We start from the raw sequence: 22,803 nt of genomic DNA, 5'->3' as shown, positions 1-22,803 counted from the left end.
AATTTCCTCACCACAAACACGAGCTACATATTTTTATAATTATTATTACTCATTTATAATATTCCACTAGAATATTGCGCAACAAATTTTAGTCAAGTCAAAGTCAAATAATTGTGAAAACAACATTTAACGTATTCTTACCGTTTTGCGAATTGCAGGCAGCGTTGTTCAAGCATTTGCAACTCTCCTTGCAATCCTTACCGTAAAACTTGTCGGGACACGGACGATCGCACAGAATACCTTTCCATCCTGATGAATTATCGTTACACGTTTACAAATAATGATAATAATAATAACAATAAGACAAAATGATGCAAAATAAGCGCATTAACGTACTTGCAATAACAATACAATTAAATTGTGCACAAAATCAAAGTACTCGAATAAAATTGAAACGTGACAGAAAAAAAGAAAAAAAAATCGAAGATATCCGATTCACGAACTTTTGACCAGCTTTTTTTCACAGGCTCAAAATTTCGATCTAGCTGCAATTATTCAAATATGTGATAGACTAAGCGAAGGTACAAGAATCCTGTGACATTTAGCTCTGCGGACTTTAAAGTTAACGAGAAACAAGTGGTCGATTTTACCACATTTTCGAAATGAACCTGTGTATTCGAATTTTGAGTACTTCCAGTTCCCAGTGAAAGAAATATGATCTCGTCTGTTTTTGGTTCGAAAAAATTTGACCTTTTCGCGTGTAAAACCTATTGAGGATAAATTCTCATGAGAACAGACAGAAAAACATTTTTTCTTCTTTTCCAATTCTGTGTATTCCAAGGGTATAAGATAAAATGGTTTTCTATTTTTGAGTGCAAAAGCGCTGATATTCCGAAGTGCATCCTAAAATTTTTAGGTCAGTTAAATATTTCGAAGAGATACGGTATATTCAAAAAATTCGGTCTCCCCGGAATATTTGAAACGATTTAACAGACACCACACTTTCACTTTGCTTTAAAAATTTAAAAATACTTTTCGAAGATTCTATAAAAAGTTTCGAAAGAAACTTATTTTGACCGTAGCTCAAGATCTTCTTCAAGATAAATTCCACATTTGAAAAGATCAATCTTTTTTACACGAAAAATACATCAGATCATATTTTTGTTACCTACAAGAGGCGAAGTGTTTAAAATTCATAGTAAAAGGGTTTCATTTCTAAAAAAAAAAAGAAGCGATAAAATTGTTGCACGTGTTCCTCGTAAATATTAATGCCGCTCGTGCCTCAGAATCGGAGTTCTTTTTAAAACTTGGCCGAATGTCGATGGATCGGATTTAAACTAATTACAGTAACAACAAACAAAACGTTCATCCCCCACCTAATGACTCGACAAAAATCGCTATCGCGACGTAAAAAGCGTCGGGTACCTGCTGTGCAGTTGCATCGTCCGTTTTCTGGCGAACAATTGGCTCCGTTATTGCAATTGCACTTCTGGGCGCAATCTTCGCCAAACGTACCATCGGGACAGGGTTCGTTGCAGCGTTTACCCTTGAATCCCGCTGCGCATGTGCAAGTCCCGTCAAAAGGTGAACACTGGGCGCTGTTCTCGCATTTGCACTGCTGCTGGCATCCCTTGCCAAATGTATAAATCGGACAGGTGTGAGAGCAGATTTCGCCGTCCCAACCGGCGCGGCAAACGCAGTTTCCGGTCCAGGGATGACAGAGCTCGGTGTGTTCTTCTTCGCATGCGCAACTCTGGGGAATTTTATTAGCGAGATGGATTTAGGAATGTGTAAAATGGGCAGAGGCTGGAAACTAGAATGGCGGATTGATGGTCACTGAAATCAGCGATACGTTATATTCAGCACCAATTTCACAATTTCATGATTTTCGACAGCTTTAACAGGTTTCATTCGCCTCTCAAGACCTGATTATTTATTAGGGCCTTCGATTAAGCTAGATCGGTGGAAATATCAAGTAGACTAAACTTGTACTTTTACTCACGTTCTTGCACTCCGGACCCCATGAACTGTCAGGACAAGCTCGCTCCTCGCAAAGCTCGCCTTTCCACCCGTTTTGGCAGTTGCAGGATCCATCGATCACCGAACAAGTCGCCCCATTTTTGCAACTGCAGTTGCTCGTGCAGTTAAGGCCATATTTGCCGCTAGGGCAGGTCTCAACACACTGGAAATCAAAGTATTTTGATGACTTCGTTATCACGCGTTTGCAATTTTTGTTAAAAGCTGACTGTCTGAAGCGGAAGTTAATTTTTACAGCTTCAGATAATGACCAATATCATAATAACGCGTCCAGTGCAGGTTTGTCAAGAATTCTATTATTTGGTCAAATTGTCATAATTTCAACAATGACAAATCATTTTTCGTTCTTCAAAGTTCACGTCGAAAATAAAATTATTATCTTTCGATCTGACAATTGTTGTTTATTCTTGTGGACCTTTCCGTACAAATTTCAGCGGCATGTATTCAAATTTCTCTCGAAAATCAAGTTCTAAAGGCAATTTTAATTCCCTCCGACTTTCTTCTCATCCCAAAATAAGGATGCGTTAAAGTCATGGTTTCTACCATACGCACCTTCTCCCCAAGAAATCCTGCTTTGCATTGACATTCGCCAGTTATATGATGGCACGATGCTCCGTTGTAGCAATCGCAGGAAGACGAACAATTGTTTCCCCATTGGCCATCGGGACAACGATTAGCGCATACGGATCCCTGAAACAATTTACACTCATTACGAACTGAAACTTCAAGCCACGTAGAATTTTTTTTTTGCCTCTTGCAAAATAGACTTCACTTATAATAATATCGAGCCAATTTTTTTCGTCATCGCTTCTTTTGACGTACAGTTGTCGTGTTTACTTTAACCGAGAGAAAATAACTGAACTGCCCGATAATCCCAAACGTTTTTATTACAGTAAACAAATTCCTTGTCTTAATTTCATTGAACGTGTCGCAGTATATTTCAAGTTATCATGTGCGACAGGAAACAAATTTATATACATACAGTTAATTAGTCTGCAACAATAATCATCACCGCACATTTTTGTCCGGCAGATCGTCGAAAATATTTACATATAACAAGTAGTTGTAACTCACCGTCCATCCTGGCGTGCAGAAACATTCGCCATTTGTCGGACTGCAGGATCCGCCGTTTTGGCAACTGCAGTTCGATTTGCATTCATAGCCGTGTTTACCTTCTGGGCATTGAAAGTCGCATCTGAAAGATAAAAGAAAAAAATAATTTAATACTTGTACAGTATTATATGCATGAATACTGAAAAATATATTATATAGTATTGATCAATACTTTTTATTTTTACATCTTTAATTCGTCGTCTCACCGATCACTCTGTGGAGGATTTAATTTTTCTTTATACATTTACAAATTTGTCGATTATTATAGATTTGAAACATTTCATGATTACAGTAATGAGTATAAGGCAGAAATTACTGTCAGTATTGTTTTTAAAATCTGAATATTTTGATCCAATCATAATGCATTTTGCTTTTCCATATATTGTACAATGTGGGATTTTCAATTTCAATTAAATTGCATCTCACTCTGAAAACGATTTTCTTTTAACAATTTGTGATCTTGATTTCAGAGAAATTCATATATCTTGACACACGTTCCGTAGAACAAGCTAAATCACAACTTTCTAAATTCCACATTACATGGATGATTATTTCCTCCCATCTGTGACATTCGATGGACACGTTTCACGTTTAGTAAAAAATAGTTACAAGGAAGGCTGATAAAACTTTCAAGCCGTGTCTATTTCTGCACATTCCACGAACATTTGTCAAGGTGGCCATACAATAATAGTAACTACATTTTTTTAATAAGAATTCTTCGACTTTTTGCCAATGTATTCTACAGTCAAAGTTCTATTTTTTTTTCCAGCAATTTTAAAGCGTCCGAATTCGGCACGAAGAATTAAATATGATGTAAAAAAAAAAAACTCGATATTTCACATCAGCATTTAATGATGTGTTTCACGTAGTGGAAAAGTTCAAAAAAATTATACACTTCCAACTTATAGGTACGGTCAAATTGATCAATTTACACACAACTGATCAGCCGTTAATTAAGAAGGTTGTTATTACGTATCTACTAATTGGCAAAATTTATTTGAGGATAGTTAAAATTACGAGACATTTCCTGGATTGTCACATTTTTCAACGATGATTATCGACTGTAAAAATTCCACGATTATACAGTGGAAGAGATCCAGATTTATAAATTTCATAATTTTCATGACTTTCACCTGCGCTTTATTCATTTTAAAACTTTCAAGGGTTCGCAAGTGGCACGTAGTCTGTTTGAGATAAGAGGAATACTTGAATATTTTATTATTCCTGAAACGTAAGATTTCGTTGAGTTAAAAATCCTGCTACAGTGCAGGATTATTAGGATTACTGATTTACGATTACTCGCGATTAATTTGAAAAATTCCCTGAAAAAAAACTGGATCATGTACATTTTTCGCACGTTATTTGAGAAGGGAAAAAATCACATACCATGAGACACCCCTCAAAGATTTGGGTTAAAATTCACCAAACCGTTCAAAGCTTCGTTTCGGAAAAATATAAAAACCAATATATTTTGCCCTAATTCTAAACAGTCTAGATTAAATATATAACAGACAATTTTTTGCGAAAATTTGTTTCTCAAAAAAGGCGAAAAAGCTAAGGCTGTCGATATTTTCGTCAATCCCAACTTACAGAGGTCCTGTGAATCCCGCGGCGCAGAGACACTCGCCGGAAATGTGATGGCAGCTGCCACCGTTTTGACACCGACACTCCTCGCCGCAATCCAGTCCGTAACGATCAGGCGGACATTTCTCATCGCAGTTTTCACCCTTCCAGCCCCTTGTGCACTTGCATTTTCCATTAAAAGGGTCGCAGCTGCCGCCATTACGGCACGTGCACTCGTCCCGACAATGCCGACCCCAGTAACCGGTCGGACAGGCTGAAAGTCGAACAAAAGTTACGTAATAACGTCAACATTTTCTGTAAATGCGAGAAAATTTATGATAATTATATTTTGTTTAGATGTAAAAAAAATATCCGCGAAAATTATCGAGGGAATTTCGTGCGAATCTAAACAACGTCTGACCTTCACCGCGTATGATTTTGTTCAAAAATTTTCAACTGGTTGATCATTTATAAATATTGAGAGTGATTTTGGAAAGGAACATTTTTTCAAATTCATAAAAAATTCTCAAAGCATTTATTTTGTCTTTTTAACATTCCAAGACCGGGCCTATGATGATTTTTGGAGAACTCTAAACAAAAAGTCCTTTTCAAAATCACGTCAAATATTTATAAGCAAACGATCTGTTGAACAAAAAAACCTAAACAAATTCAAGGCACTGTTTCAGAGTTGGGAGAAAAAAAAAAAAATAATCAGAAATGGTGAGAGTCATAAGTTTGTCGAGTTCGCATGGAATTCCCCATATGCAGAAATTTCTTGTTACGGTTACTAGAGAGTCCTTAACTATTACATTTTTTCCCGTAACCGAAAACTATAACCTTGTGTAGAAAATGAAAATTAGTTCTTTTACTGCGACATGGAAAATCCGTAATATATATGTGTTACTATTTTTATTTATTTATTTATTTATTTTTTTTTGACATTGTTATTCTCACTACATTTTTTTGCAGTAACTATTGCGATAATTTCATGTTGGTGTAATAATGAATTAATGTTGATGGTTGAAATTTATCTTGAAAAAAGTACGATCAACTAAACGAAGAGATTTAATGTTGACGGTAATAATCACACTGGATAATTTCTTGTTGCACAATATTTTCTTGTAATTCTACAAAAACTAACCAGTTACTTTCACGATGTCAATTGTATTAGAATTCTCTGGTTACAGTAACGAATGAAATTTTTTCTCAGCGACAGTTCTTGGCATTGTCTTTTAATCACTACCTGCAATTTTTCCTTTTGTCTCCTCGTTTCCGTGCTAAATTCTCATATTGTACTCTTCGCGATAATTAGCCTGTACATTTTATAATGCAGGCACAGAAGTTACGTATTATTCTATTCCACGCTTTCCATGAGATATGCACGATGAATACAGAGTTGTCGAGGTGTGGGTGAAAATTACAGGAATTCTATGACTGAGATGTGCATTTTTACCCGGGATGTATTATACAATGTTTTTTACTTAGAAAATAGAATTTTTCATCACTTCGATACTTTACGGTACACCGGTGCAGTTTACGTGCGATGAACGTGACTAAAGTTTGACAAACTTTCATCCATGCGTTATTCCTTTAGTTGAAAAATTGACAGTTATAACTATATTGATGAACTTCCCGAAGCCTGAGAATTTCAAACAGCATTTCCGATGTTTGTTTATGATACGTATTTCTTTTAATATCAAAAATTCTATATGACACATCGGATTTTGGATAAACTGTTGGAAATTTGTCTCTTGTCATTCGATATTTATCGGTATTGAGATCGATTTAATTTACAAAACATACGTTAACGATAATTTTGCAAACGTTTGCGATTAGCGTTCATTTTTCATATCACCGATAGATAGTTGACGATTATTGTTTCATAATGAAATAATTCTCCCTTTTTTGTCTCTGTTATACTTTACAAATTTCCGTTCCAAGTATCAATAATCAACGGTTAATCCGAACGAGGATCAAAGTGAAAGAAAAATGCGAGGAGAATAAATAAAACCTCGAATCGGTGAATGTGATATTAAATTTTTAAAGTCGAAGAAATTGGCCAACAAATGTGACACAATTTAAAGGAAAAGATCTGTGAGTTTCTTTACGAATCTGAGATTGATCTTTCTCAATACCCGTTATTTTCCAACGTTTTACCTTTCGCATTTCCGTTTCACCGGATGTACATCATACGTATTTATGCGTATAATATAATATTACGTGATTCGCAAGAGGCTGCCATACGAGTATCGTTCCAGCAACGGACACACAAACATGCCGCTCGTAGTGAAACCTGATTCGTGTCGTGTAATTGGATTAATAAAACTCACTAATATTGCAGGAGGGTCCGCCATAGCCTGACTCGCATTTGCACTCGTCCGGAGCAACGCAAGTGCCGTGAATACAATCTTCGGAACATACCGCTATGCATCGATCCTTGTTGCTCCTCGTGTATCCGTTGCAGCATTCGTCGACCGGCCGTTTTTTAATCAGCGTCTAAAAAAAAAAAACCACAGTCAGATTTCATTTGTCTCGTCGAAATAAAATTTTTTTTTCTTTTTTTTTTTTTTTTTTTTTTAATCAATTAGTTTTGTTTATTTTTTATTGTCTTCAAACATCGACACTGTCGAAAATAATTATGAATTTACGACGGATTTCTCTCATTTTTCAAAAATGAACTCTGTTAAATGCATTTCCATTCGTGCACTCGTTCCGTTGTCGAATAAAACTTCCGTACAGAAAATATTTCACAGTATCGTTAGTTGATATACAAATTATACGCCTATTCGAATTGTTTATTACAGAAATGGGGCAATTCACCTGCGTCCTATACACGGGTTTAAAGTTGACCCTGTACTTGGTGCACCTAAATTTTGGGAAGCTGAAGCACCATCCGTACTCCCGAACTTTGAACCCTTTGTTTTCCGATATCGTGACAGTCGTTGTGTACCTTTGGAAGAAAATTGATTAGGACAAAGATAGGTCAAGAATGAGAAGAGAAATTTTGGGATATAGAAAATTGTACGATATAAAAATATTATTTTTACAAGTAAACCATAAAATTGCTTTATATTTAGGGGTCGCGAAACTCAAAAATGTATGGTTTTCGGATTATTTATGTCATTTCCAACATAAATATATATTACTCCGATATACCACGTCATGTTATAACAATTTATTGTTGAAATTTGGTAAAATATGTAATATTCAATAAATGGAAGCTGTTGAAGTGAACATTCATTCACAATTAGTATTATAATGGTCCAATATAATTTCTAATGGTCCGATATTCGTGTCTTCAGAAAAAAAGGTTGTAATAATAATAATAATAATAATAATAATAATAATAATAATAATAATAATAATAATAATAATAATAATAATAATATATTGTACGAGCAGCTTCAAATTCGAGAAATCAATTTTTTTCGGACAGTCTAATTGCATACCTATTACAAAAAAATTCTTACAATAAATAATACAAATTGCAATACATTAATGTTGTAAATATTTCTGTGGGATGGGATAAAGACGAATGAAAATGATTTTTCAGGTTTTCTTTTCGTTTCAATTTTCGTTGATAAAAAAAAAAAAAAAAAAAAAAAAAAAAAACCAACACAAAATGAAAGAGGAAACAGTTTTGTACTCACGATTCTTGCCGCGTACAGACGTTCGGCCCTTCGAGGGTTGGTTGGGCGAGGTCTATCACGGCTAGAAGGAAGGTGGCAACGACCAGTGAAACGAAGGAGGCCATTCTACTTTCTTTTCTTCTCTTATTTGCGAGGGTCGTGGATGATTCGTAATTTCATTAGTCGTAATATATTTGGATCGATGTAATTTTGTGCTGCTTAGATTCCGTCGTAGATTTTCCGTGCGACAATAACGTAGGATACCCTTTTTCATCCGTTCGCATTGTTTATTCAATTATCTTACCGTGGGAATCATTCTTTTGGAAAATTGTTAAACGCATCGCGGGTTCACGTCGTGCACTGAGAACTGCTACCCTTCATCCTGACAAAACTCGGAGCTGTAGGGTCAGACTTTGCCTTCACCTGAAACATGCGATACAAAATTTCCAGTCAAATTAGGAGAACAGGGAACTCGTTATTTGCATTAAATTTTAATATTTACCTATAATTATACGGACATTATAATTCATACTCCGATAATTCCAATAGTTTTTCGGAAATGATTCGAAAAGTAAACCACTGTTAATCGCACAGGGAAAACTTTTCAGTTGATTAAGTACGAATTGCAAAATTAATGCTCTTATATGTTTGGTTCAGTTGATACCAAGTAATTTTTATAAAATGAATATTGTATTAATCGTAGTGCATGATATTACAATTTCTCAAATCATGACGAATAAAACATTTTAAAACAATCTTGAACGAAATAATTGGTGTATTCATATTAAAATATACTCCATAGTTACATTATTTACTCAATTTAATCTTACGATATTTGATTTTTCAGTCATTTTGTCATGAATTTACTATCCGGAAATGGTGAGAATATAATTTCGTCATCGTCACATAATATTGTTAGTTAATTTTTTCAATATATTCACCATTTAAAGGGTTCCCATCTTATAAAATACGAGTTTTTTTTTTACTTAATCGCGATTTATTGAATCACAGGAAATTCCAATATTGCCGTATAACAAGTTTTTATAAAAATACGTTGTTTCGTCAACGTTACGAATTTCAAACTCATAAGTGCACAGCAGTTGTTCAATTTGTCGAATAAATGATACAATTGACGAAATGAAACCCCTGATTGATTTCTCGATGTTAACAAATTCAAGGTTACTGATTAAAAATACTTGAGTTTTCTTTCCCCACTGCATCAGCAGAATTCAAAAGTAGGACTTTTTAAATAAAAAAGACTTGTCTTGCGGCATATTTGCGGAGTGAGAATTAAAGTTTCAACTGATTGTGAGCCCGGCAAGTTACCAGCTTATTATACTGCTGACTCGTTAAATTGGAGCCAGCCATGTCCTCAATTATGCCATTTTGCGACATAACCTAAACGCAAAATAAACTGCATGTACATATATTAGGGTCATCCCTAATAAGAAGATTTGTAAAATTAGCTGCTCTCATGGGTCAAAATGTCTTGATATAATTTTAAGATATGCAGACAAATTTTAAAACTTTCATCTCAGATCCAAAATTCTGGCCAAAAGATTTCGAATTTTCCCATTTTGATAAACTAGAATTTCTTACGCTTCGTGCGATCAATTTTTATTTCTATTTTCACGGAATTTCTGTTTATTTCTGAAATCTTTATTACGAAATTTCCTACCTATAGTTGTGGATACTCGTTAACATTTTTTTATCGCTTCTAAATTACGCTTAATGACGTAAACAACGAAAAGAAACAGGAGGAGGAGGAGGAGGAGGGTTAAAAAGTAACTAATAAAACAGCGGTTACACGGCTGCCTCAGCAGTGCCGATCCTTCTGGTTCATTTAACAATGAATCGAAGCTGTATTCTCGCGGTTTTGCATGCATATAAATGGATTCATGTTCGTGTACGTCACTCGTTCGTTATTTATATGTACAAGCAGATTTAAAGATATATCAGACGTACAGTCCAGTCAAAGATTTGTAGAGACAGAAATATGATATAACGAAGGTTTGAAAGAGAACAATTGAAAAATTGAGTTAGAAACAATTGTTCCCTTGACACGGATAAAGTCGAAAAACCATAAATTTCAGCTGCAATAGCAGAATTACGGATGGCTTTGAAAAGATGCGATTGTTGCCTCGTTTATACAATGAAAAAATCGCAATGTTTGATCGATTTTAATAAACTAGGGTTCATTTTGTTTGTAAATGAATTTTCTACGAGCCGACAAAGTCGTATTTTCCGCTTAATTTCTCAGTCCGTAAAAAATATACGATTACTGAATTCATTGTAAGTGATGAATAGTGACCCAATGCTTTAACGAAAACCACTGCGTCGATATGGAAAATCTGATTTCGTAAGCTTGTGAAGAATATTTCATCAACGAAATCATTTCTAATTAATTGAAATCGATCAAACGATGGGTTTTTTTAGATGCAGAAACGATTTAACAACTGGATCTCTTCAAAGTCAACAATGATTGTGCTATTGTATCTGAAATGTGTATACTTTAATAAAAAAAATAAAAAAGCAAATCTGCGTTCCTGGAGTATTTTTTCAACTAAATTTAACTAAATCAAACCTTAGTTTCGACACTGAGACCTTCGTTTAATCATATTTCTGAAGTCTTTGCGGCTTTTTGACCTGACTATACGTTTGAGGCATCCTTAATAACAGAGTCGATTGCTTCGAAATTCTTCAAGTGAAACGGATCTACTTTGCAATCACTACGCTTCCCTGATTCGTAACGTCTTTACGGTGAGTGAATCAACTGTGAAACGCAAGACGACAACGACGATGATATTAGACCACAAGGATCAAGTGACTGCACATTATAACCGTTTGTTTGTGTTGCGATATCAACGCTTCGGCGAAGCCGTTCGATGCACGATGTTACTTGTGTAAATAACGTTATTCATAAATTTAATCTAGAGCTTTCATTTATTTTCGGACATCAGTTAGAACCAGGGATTGAAAGATGAAAAAAAATGACTGCAGGTTTCTACGAAATTGTAAGACTCGAGTGTATAATTTAGAAACTTTCCGAATAAATAGGTTCGGTGAAATATGGGTAATAGAATATGTAACATTGAATTTAAGCAATAGAGTTTTTTTTTAAATAGAAATCGTCGGGCAACTTGAATTCAAGAAAACCAGCAGTACGGTGTGCTGAATAGGAAAATACATTGTTTAAATCCTCAACAATTTAATGCATAATGTTTATTGAAGCTACACGAGTAAAATGATACAATAATTCAATGCAGACGTGTTTATTTGCTCCGTTAATTGTCATTTCTTTTTGTTCTACGTCAGAAGAAAATATTTGCCAACATTTTGTTGTAAACGGTGATATTTTTTCTTTAAAAAAAAAATGTCGCATACGTTATATATTACACTCACAATATGTTACTATTAATTCGAATCTTAGATAAAAATTATATTCAAGAAAACTATTTCTTTCAAAATTCACATTCGTCGTTCATCATTTTTGTTCACCATGATGGTTCGATTATTTTCACACTCAAATGCATTGTAACCCTGATTGCAAAAATTGAAATATAAATTCTCCCGAAAATATTTCCAAACTTGACCGAAGATTTGACCGAACAATATCAATCAGCTAAAAATATTTGTATACAGAGAGTTGATTTTTAAAATGAAATTATCAAAATCTCGATATATTCGCATTATATTCTTTCCGAATACGCTATCATCGTATGTTTTACTTTCCTTAAACGTGTTCAGATCTTTCCACATATTTGTGTTACCGAGAAGATTAGATTAGGTCACAGACACGACACCGTTACGTACAATATCCATGTAACTATACGTATACAGTGAAAAAATGGTGAGGTACATACTGTACTGTCATACATACGGCAGAGTCGTAGATTTGTTTGTTACATGATTACAAAAACAGGCATAAGGCACGCTGAACGTATTACGTAAGTATTTTACCTGCCTGTGTACGTGGTGTACTATATCTTTACGACACCTACGCGCTTTCATTGCGAAGAAACGTTCAAGCAACACGTAACATCATTTACACCCACAAATTGGTGTATCTTTCATACTTGAGGGCTTTGAAACTTTTATGACTACGGATTTGAACGCTTCATAGAATCTGAATTAACGTATAATTCTCGACGGATTGTTTGAAAATAAATTTTCGACGTATGGATTAACTGATGCAAAAGTACACAATGATGATATTTAAGCCCCGTGAATTATTTCTGTTATTATTTTTGACCCGTTATAATCGCCTTGCGTAAAGTCGAAATTGCAAAAAAATGTTAATAATAAAATTTACCGATCACAGCAAATTTTTGTATTTAACGTTTTTATTAAAACCGCAAAACAAAATAAAAAAAAAAAAAGACGAGCATTAACTCCATGCACGCATCGATGTTAATTGATGATCGAAAAATATCTCCCGTCTCTTAATTTGTTCTCAATTAATTACAATAGGTACAATATTTTTCCAGTAAGGTGATTATAATTTACAGAATTGATGAGCGTCGAGAAGCATTTGAGTGATCGTAAATAACCCTATTAACAATACGAAGTTTAACACAACGTAAGATTTTTTATTTTATGGTGAAATGGTGTGTCATGTGTTGATCCAGCTGTTAATTCAGTCGCAACGAATTTTGCACAATCAATCATATCGTTCGGTTAATTTTGTAACAAGCTGTGAAATGATTTGCCAATTTGAAATCTGGGTCAGGGTTTGGAGGAAACTGTTATCGTCTAATTTCATTTAGATATTATCTCAGTATTCTGCGAGTTGTTCGACAGAAATTTCTTACGCGCCAGATTCAATTTTTTGACTCTCCAACTATTTAGCAATATTTATAGAGGAACTAAAGATGATGAATTAAACGGGCGTGTTAAACTTATCGCAAATTTTTTTGGATTTAGCTGGATTTTTTTATACATAACATGGGTACTTTTTGGGGGTGAGTGTGACATGATCCAAATAAGAACCAGCCTAATACTTACGAACCTTATTATTTCTTTTGATTTTTAGTTTACGAAAGATTTTAAAAATAATATATTTTCATATTATAAAAAAAAGTGATACTTGTTATTTTTCTATATATATTGTAATAATATTGATATTGTTAAGTAATAAATAACTCCAATTTCTGAAAATGGAATATTTTAATTGTGTGTATGTTAGACTGGGCCAAAAAAATTGACTATTTTTTTTTTTTGAAAAATATATTGAGAATATCATTCAGTATGGCAAAAAAAAAAATTTCATGAAATTTTAAGCCCTTAATATTAACTTTAAGAGGTCTATCATCGCTATTTTTGATTTTTAGTAATAATTTGATGTTTTACGTCAGAACTGTCGAAATATTGAAGTGAAAAAATTTATGTTCACTTATCCCTTTATAAAATTAAATTCCCTACAAAAAAGGTCTGATTATAGATTTTTGTCAGACAAGCCGTTTCCGAGTAATTAAGCTTAATAAATTGATATAATTTCTCGATTTGACTTTTTTAATTTGGAATTTCGTGACTAACGAATCAATGAATGTATAAAAAAGATCATGACAGATTCTTAAAGGAAATTTAATGTTCTACAAAAAAGATCTCTTAATATTTTTGCCTCAATTTAATTTTTCAAAAGTTATTCTCAATTAAAATTGAAGAAAAACTTGAATCCAAAACATCCAGATTTGCAGAATATAGGCAATTCGGGCACGCTCCTGGCAGAAATTGTGGCGCGAGTAGGGTACGATGGTTTTTCGCATTTCCACCCGTTTCTCCGACTACGACGATACTATGATACGCATTATACGTCGAAATGCCCGTGCGAAAATCGGTTCTATGCCACCGTCGCGAAATGACAGGTGAATTTGTAATTTTGCTGTCCGGTCGGTAAGAACACCGTTTGTTTTATCCTATTGCATACCGTTAAAGAACATGCCTTGCTAGCCGACAGATGACCGATTTCTTTAATTTTACAAAATCATCCGTACTTCCCACGTTCTTGCCAAATTTACGCATCTTTGTATAACATATACATTATATTCGTACAATGCGCACACTGTATTTTGGATATTTTTACTGGCTTATAACGTACACAACGGTACACACGCTTTGACGTATAAGAGGAGTAAACATACAGAGGTCGTCGACGATTTTCATACGGCAAAATATGCTTTATAGGCGTACGTAACATGTATAATACGAACGAATAGGCGGCGGTAAATTCTTAAGTGGATTCATCATCTTTCTCTCTCGCTCTCTCGGTATCTGGGCAAGCTTCAAAGGCGCGTCATCGACAATTCCAGTTAAACACACATGCGGGAACAAAACTCGTTACCGAAAGGAAAACAGTTATTTCAACGTACTAGTTCACCTGGGGTCAGTTCATGCGCTACTTTTTATTCCAACGCGGCAAGTATAATTCACCGATCCATCGATTATCGATTTTGATCGTTTCTATTGCTGAAAAACATGGGTGAAAAATTTCACGGGATATTTCAGAGTTTTTGGCGTTTTTTTTTTTTTCTAATGCCAAGTTGATTCAACGAGAATTTATTCGATCTTCGATAAATGGTTCAGGTACTTGCTGATAGATGATAATGATAATAATTGTTCACTTCTTGTTAGATAAATTTTTCGTTTTCTAATCAGTAATTGGATTCAAATAAATAGACAAGATCGTAGGTGTACCTACTTATTGATTTTATCGGCACGACTTCATTTAGAAAATGTTCATTTTTTTTTCTCATTTGCGATTGCCAGAAAACGCTGAAAATTAACATATTCCCGAACACCGGGTATGCATAATTGCTAGCCACGCGCTCACCGGACCATCAGGTCCATCTGGTTTCTCGTGGAGGGAAAAGATACGAGGATAGACAGTGGAGCGGATGAGGATGAACCTCCCACGTAATTGCTCCGACACTCTCTCATCTCACACCGTGTTAGTTCTACATCGCTCGGTACTCCTTCGATTCCGCCGCTGTTTTCTCGCTCACCGCATGCAACCGCAAGAGCAGCAACAGCAGCAGCATCGCGATTTTATACCGACAAACCGGTTGGACTTGGTTTTCGTACCGCAATCCAAGCCGCGTTTTAAACCGGAGGCTGAACCGAGGGGAGATAAAATCAGATGAAATGAGATGGGGTCAAATGGAGCGCTTTCAGGCCTGCGGTTCAGATATTTATGGCACATTTTTTACGCAATTACGCGGTTCCTTATTATTACTCAGCAACGTCAAATATCTCATTGAATTCCTTCCGAAGTATGTTGATCGGGTAAAAAAAAAGGAGGGGAGGGGGGGGGGGGGGGGAACGAATTGAAGAGGAACAAGTAATTCTGGCTATGAATGGATTTTTACGTGCAATTTTTCGTTATCACCTTTTATACCGCCAAGAGTTTTCTGAACAGGTTATAAAAACCGATGAATCAATTCGAAGATATAATAGCAACGAATCTAATCCTGGTTGTAATGAAAACACGTGCAAAAATTACGCATGTATTAGATTTTCACAATTTAGGTCGACTCGCCAAACTTGTATGTTACGTGTGATAAAATATCACTTTGAGGATAAATTTGAACGAAGTTGAAAACAAGTGGCAAAAAAGGGACAAAATATATCAATATAAATGCCAACGACTTCTGACAAAATCGGTGTTCACGTGTATAATATGGTAGTTATCGACAAGATAATTTCCAACTTGGAAGAGGGGGGAAAAAAAAAAAAAAACAAATGCCACGTGCTATACGCGTAAATGTATAAACTTTCGAGATTATAACATTAAAAACAAAGGAAGTGACTAATGCTGAACGGCTATCGTCGACTGCTATATGTACATATCAATATGCATGTCCCCTTATATACCTATTAAAACCTTGTAAAAAACATTCCAAAGTCCAAAGAACTTTGTGTTACACAATTTTTAAAACTTAGGCAAATGTACAGGTGGCTACTCCTGTTATAGCCTCAAGACGATGTAGGGATATAATTGAGATACCTATTTCTCGTGGTCTTAAATTGCTTCAGACATGCAAATAAAATATTTCTAATGCAACTTACGACAATACATACGTCAAATTTTTTTCTAATATGTCGATGACGTCACATAATTCATTCGTCAACGCTATATCGTAATTATACGGCCCCTACAATCGTCTCTGTTATTTTTCAGAATCATTGAAAATGAATACGGTTTCTTTTTTTTTTTTTTTTTGCACGTTCGATTGTTGAGATACATATATGCACACAAGATTATTACCACAGGTTTGTTAATCTGAAATAATAAATGATTGGCAAACAGTTTTTACATAACAGTATAAATAAATAATATTTAAAGTGTGCGGAGAAATTTTTGGGTTTCGCAAAATTGTTCCTCGTGTAGAAACGGTGAAAAAAAGGAAAATGTGATGGTCATGAATCACATGAGGAAATGAGCGAAACATTTTAATTGTGAAAAAAGAAAGACTGTGCAGTTGTTTAAGTGAGATAATGAATCGATTTCTTATTTCTTTTTTTTTTTCTTTTTTTGTTACTCAAGGCATTGAATTGCAAACTAATCGCCACGTTCTGCACCGTCTGCCACGGATCTTGAGCGTTTATTATAACGTGTATTACGGAAAGGAAAGGAAAGGAAAGGCCGGCATGTAGGAACGAATACTTTAACCTGTGTTATGTATGCATAAAATATATATATATATATACATATATGTATAAACATGTACGTACGTATGACGACACAATTTGTAGAGACAACTTTCACCACGTAACTCTCGAGTGATTACATATTACTGTACATTGCACCGTAACCAAAGTAAAAAAAAAATTCTCAAAAATATATTCAAAAAAAGGACGGATCAAATAGAATTTAAAAACACGAGTGATTTCATTTACTTGATCCCGCTTGCTAATTGAAGCTTCATTTTTTATTTTACCTGAAACAAGGTCAATTGTTTGGTACATATCGCTTTTATCCATGTGTCCAAAGGAATTTGATTCAGTGAAATGATTGTTCTGGAATTTATTAGAACAAATGAACGTTGATTCCAAAGTTGATGATGTTCACTTATATTCATTGAATTAGTTTAAGAATGGTTGGCTGGCCAAAATTTGGGAAATCTTTGTTAATCTTATCACAAGATAGTCGCGCATTGAATATTTATTACATTACCATATTCGTACGGTAGAAATATTTTTTCTAACGTACAAAAACAGAAAGTACAGGAATTATAAAAAAGAGATCGACGCTTCATTTCAAATCGCTTCAGAATTAGCAATTCTGAAATCTAGTAGATTCGATTGAATTTATTCTACGATGGCTCATTTTTTCAGAAGGACTTGTTCTAAGAATTCATTGAAGAAGGTTTGGGTTTCTTTTTCAGTAGTCAATCCAATATTGAAATTTATTGATCATAATCAATATTCTTGCAATGTTATGAAATTAGATAATTAACTACGTGTATATGTATAATAAAAAGGTGTTCTGGTAAATTTGAGGATAAAATGGTCTTCGAACTAAAATAAGTTTGATATAGTAAAATCAAACGATTTACTAGATCTTCTAAAATTTCGACGTGATTTGAAACTAAGAATCGGTATCCAAGTTTTTCTTAGAATTTTAATATTTTCAAAAATATTTTTACAACTCAAAAATATGACGATTTGTTAAATACTCAATGTACGACTATCTCGTAATAAAATTATTAAAAACTTCAATTTTCGGCCGATCATGCTTCTCAAATCATTGTTAATTAGTTGATCGTGCAAAATCTAATTTGTACAAAATACATTATTTAAAAGATATAATGCCTCATTTTCAACTCAAGTTATTACAAATATCGATCTATATTAAATGGTCCTACTTGTGACTAAGAATTTTTTCCTTCTTCCATGCACTGCGTCTGGTTTTACGGTATACTTGATGTACACATTTGGTGTCGTTTAAAATAGATTACCGCATGGTTTAAACACGAGTAGAGATGGGATGTGCGTGACGTGCGTTTGCGGTGGCGTTTTAGATTTAGAGTAACATGGACAATACGCAGAAAATCCGACTGCTTGTTATGTTTTCTTTTTCATTCTGAGAAATGTTTAACGATGAAAAGTACGGTTCTAAATATATGCATATATAGTTAAACTAACATTAAAATCAACAAGTACAGTTTTATCTAATTTTTGATAGGTCAATTGGTACAGAATTTCTTGAAATCTAATGAATATTTCACAGCTTACAACGGAATAAATTACTAACAAATTAGTCGAATCATCCAATATTTTCCTCTCCGTTTGACCATCTCGATTTCAATTTGTTTACGCTTGGGGAAGTCACGCTTGTTCTAAAAAATGAGAACAATTCTGTGTGCGAGGTAACGTAAATTTAGAAAAAGTTCTAAAAATAAACACTAAACCTTCTTATTGCTGGCTCGATTTTCAAGATACTTTGTTCATTGCGCACATTATTTACAAGTTCGTGTATATAATGTGAGTGATTTTACTTCAATTAAATTTATAAACTTTATCAAAGTTTTCAATACTACTGAATTGTTAATAAATAGCATTCATCAATTATACAAATAAATAAATTCATGACTATCAAGAAATTGGTCGAAGAATTGAATTTTTACTTAAAATCGTGGAACTTTAATTTGTGAATTTTCCTGTTTTCTATTTTCGCGAATTAAGAAATAGATATATGTTTTTAAAAAAATATGTATATAATAATAACAATAACAAAAATAATAATATTAAATCTATTTCGAACTGGACTGAAATAAAGTACAGCTTACGTTTTTTGATATTTCTTTTCGAGAATGTCAGTATAATGCATTCATTTGCAAATCATCAATAGATACTAGGAATAAAAAAGTCAAGAATCACAGTCGCCGAGTGGAAAATTTCAAAACAGATTAAGTAAAGAGGTGGAAAATTAATTAAAGTTTTTAGAAAGATGTGAAAAAAAAAAAACTTTCACAACACGATAATTTCAAAATTCCATGTTCATGATCGAAAAAGAAAGAGAAAGAGAAATTACGATTCATTGTGAGGATTCAGAGTTGAAAAATTCACAACTGATATAAACGGTCGAAGAAAAAAATCTATAAAACAAAATAGCCGGCAAGTGTTTGAAATTTGGGAAACTTGTCTGAGAATGGAAAAAATGTTTAAATTACGTGTTAGATCAGAACGAATAGAAAAGTAACGGGATTCTGGTGGAGTTTGCATGGTGTGCGCCATATACACACGAATTCAGTTACGCTCCGCAAAGTAGCAGCTGAAATAACGCTTCCGACACCGTACGCGACGTGTGTTTCATTTAATATATCGTATACATCGTACACAGTGTGAATCACGCCTTAAAAATGCGGGACGCGTGTCTCCCGAAGGAACATATGTGTGAAAAAAAAAATAAAAAAATTGCAAGTAGCTGGAGCCCGTTGAAAAAAAAAAAAAGAATAAAATTTAACAAAAAACGAAACTCAAGTAGTATAAACGAAAGAGGAAAAAAACTTGTCCCGTACAAAATAACGCGTGATTCAGCTGCCTATCCGTTGATACATCCGACTTACACATATGCTGTATGTTTTTAATGATGATAAAAAATAAATAAATTGGCGTTTTTTCGTAAATCCTCGCTCAGTATATATATATTTATATGTATATATGTATACTAGGGTGCTTCGTTTGAGACGACTATCCTTTTTTTTTTCACTCCATAGACGAAATATCACTCTGAACATATAAAAGAAAATTCCCACCAAAGCTTAGCTCTTAATTTTAATCTTAATTACTCGCTAAATGAATTTGAAATTTTCCCATTTAATTAACACGTAAAAATAATTTTTTTTTTTTGTCAATTATCTATAGCATCGCGAGTTTTCATACTATTTAATTGACCATGGCCGGAAGTTTTAGAGTTTTATACAATGTACATGGAAGAATTGAAAATGGAATGAAAAAAAAAAAAAAATAGTCGTCTTAAACGAAGCACCCTAAATTGTATGCAGTAGACGGTTTATATAATATATTACGAATATCGCATGCGTATACCTTATTCGAGACCTTTGGAAACGAATAATTTACGCTTGGTTAATGTTTCATGTGCCTACTATGTGTTATCTCGTATGTGCGAACTCACATCGCTAGAATAAGTCAGGAACTCTGCGGAGAAGGGAAGGAGACAACAGGAAGTCGTGTGTGTCACTCGATTAATTACATATGCGTCGGTAGCCGCGTTTAGCGAACAAAAACAAAATTTTTTTTCTTTCTGTTTTCATTTTGTTCTGTTTCGTACGTCATGCTCGAGCTCTCACAAGTAAATTTCCGTCATTAAAGCGCGAGGTATTTTATACATGGTATTATAACCGTTGATGAGAGATCGAGAAAATAAATACAGAATTTTGATCAACTGATTATTTGACTAGATTTTTCACCGTATATAGTAAATTTGTTATATTTTTTTTTTTATTATTATAAGCTGGACGAATTGATTGAAGATAAAATAAACCACATTCAAAACTTACGAATACTTTACTTTGATTAGTCGTTGAAGAAACACGAAAAAAAATTCTTTTACCGAGTCTATATTTGTTGCAATTTGACAATTGCAAAGGAAATGATTTTTTCTCTATTTACCGCTAGAAAACGATCAAGACTGTTGTTGAAAGAAAATATTATTCTCGTGATCTTTTGGCAGACTTTTGATACCGAGAATTCGGTAAAATTTAAGAATCTTACGGAGATTTGGGCGGACCAAGAATTTCACGTCGTAACCACTGGAATTTTTTGATCTTGTCAATTATTGAATAAACTTTAATGCCTCTCGTGGCAATTAATCTATAAAAACGTGACTTCGCTCTGATTCTTGTTATACATGTGTACTAATACCAAGTGCATAATCAGGCACAAAGTAATTCAGTATAACTGCATACGGTTGAATCACGGGATGTGCGGTCTGTAACAATACTCACAAGGGATGTGAGTGATAGAGATATGATTGCGCGTTAGGAGATACACGGCCGCTGCACGAGATTGATAAAAGTGAGTGCGTATGTACCTACGATATAAACAATTAAACATACATCCATCACACATTTTCACATATTAAAAACAATACATTGTTTTTACTTGTGTTTTTTTTCTGTGAAAAATTTAGAACATTTTCGAGTATATACGAAAATATTTCTAGCGAGATAAAAGTTGGATCATTTAATCAAATCGTTATGAAATATTACAAAACTCGAGAATCTTGAAATATTTGTACCGATTTACTTTACGCTATCCCATTTTCATCTTGGTCTAGAAATTTAAGGTCAAACCTCAATATGTCTACTTTTTGACGCAAAAATAAAATCAAGAGAAAAACGTATTTGGTTTTCCAACTCCTGAGATTCTGCCTTGAAATAAATTTCATGTTTTTGGAAGATTGGACTCTTTTATGTGAAAAACAAATTCGGTCGTATTTCTATTGCGAGGACAGCAAGCGCTGGAAATTCGGAAACGGTAAGGCGCAAAAGTTTAGAGATCGTACGGTCGTTATTTCATATCTAATAATAAGTGAAAAGTTTTATCTATGACTAGCCATTCACTCTACTATACAATACTTGCAAAAACTGGATGCTATCGGTATTAAGATTATTATAACTATATTGCGCCTACGTATATATACAATTGAAGAGGAAAATTAAACAAGGCTGCAAATCCCATTATTATTATTTTTTTTTTTTCAAAATAATTTTCTTCTTCGCAAATCATTAGCCCTGGCACACGCACAAATACTTTTAAATCAAAAATTTTTCCTGCTGTAAAAAATACCACTTTCAGCCTTTTTTAATTCTCATCTTCAATCGTCCAATCGGGCTAATCGATCGAGACAAGTTAATCGAATTAGTGGGAGATACCCGCATGTTGTACGCATAATTACGACGGTGCCGAGTATCCTAGTGGTATTAAGGTTATCGAACCGAGGAGGACCGCGATCCTCACCGGAAGTGGTCAGTTTCAATGGACTGGATTGAGTGGCGATGCGGGGCAGCGGACGAACTTCCCGTGACCGACAGATAAGATTGTCATAAGAAGAGCAGTAAAGACAATGAGCTAAGATATTAATTAGGGTATTTTTTGCGTTGATATATAAAGACGTAGGAAATTATGTTTCGAAATGAATCACGTGTGGCTGTGTAATCGGACAGTTGAATTGTTGTGACGAATGATCAAGATGATAGAAAAAATAACAAAAAATAAAAAAAAAACATATCAGTAAAAGAACGAAATTAATGTGATGATATCACATGATCAGATAAGAAAAAACAGTTCTCAATCAATTAATGATAATTAGTTTATAAATTGAGAAAAATTGTAAATTCTTTGCAACAGAAATCGAGAAAATATACGAAGGAAATAAAATTCGAGGAAAAATCAATCGAACCTCGGTACACCTGAGTTTGAATTTTTTTTTTTTTTTTTTCTTCATACTCTAATGAAAAACGTAGACTAACGATGAAAAATTCGTGTAAGACGAATA

The 22,803-nt window shown here is 33.9% G+C and overlaps 1 protein-coding gene across 3 annotated transcripts in view; it reads right to left on the bottom strand.

Annotated features, from left to right (window-relative positions):
• Positions 1–22,803, bottom strand: part of LOC107225191 (protein draper) — a 45,211-nt gene that overhangs the window by 9,493 nt on the left and 12,915 nt on the right. For 2 of the 3 annotated variants that reach the window (XM_015665570.2, XM_015665569.2), the window contains exons 2-10: positions 8,304–8,705; positions 7,474–7,603; positions 6,984–7,149; positions 4,681–4,927; positions 3,052–3,172; positions 2,530–2,667; positions 1,943–2,122; positions 1,366–1,693; positions 142–249 (exon numbers count right to left, since the gene is read on the bottom strand). In XM_015665570.2, coding sequence (XP_015521056.2) covers positions 142–249; positions 1,366–1,693; positions 1,943–2,122; positions 2,530–2,667; positions 3,052–3,172; positions 4,681–4,927; positions 6,984–7,149; positions 7,474–7,603; positions 8,304–8,407 — 1,522 coding nt within the window. In that variant the 5' untranslated portion in view covers positions 8,408–8,705. The remainder of the gene's footprint in view (positions 1–141; positions 250–1,365; positions 1,694–1,942; positions 2,123–2,529; positions 2,668–3,051; positions 3,173–4,680; positions 4,928–6,983; positions 7,150–7,473; positions 7,604–8,303; positions 8,706–22,803) is intronic. The other variant, XM_046739070.1, reaches the window with a different exon arrangement.

This window comes from Neodiprion lecontei, chromosome 4 (assembly GCF_021901455.1).
Source record: "Neodiprion lecontei isolate iyNeoLeco1 chromosome 4, iyNeoLeco1.1, whole genome shotgun sequence".
NCBI classification, from domain to species: Eukaryota; Metazoa; Arthropoda; class Insecta; order Hymenoptera; family Diprionidae; genus Neodiprion; species Neodiprion lecontei.
Note: the sequence above shows the minus strand (reverse complement) of the source record. Positions and strands in the feature narration are given on the sequence as shown.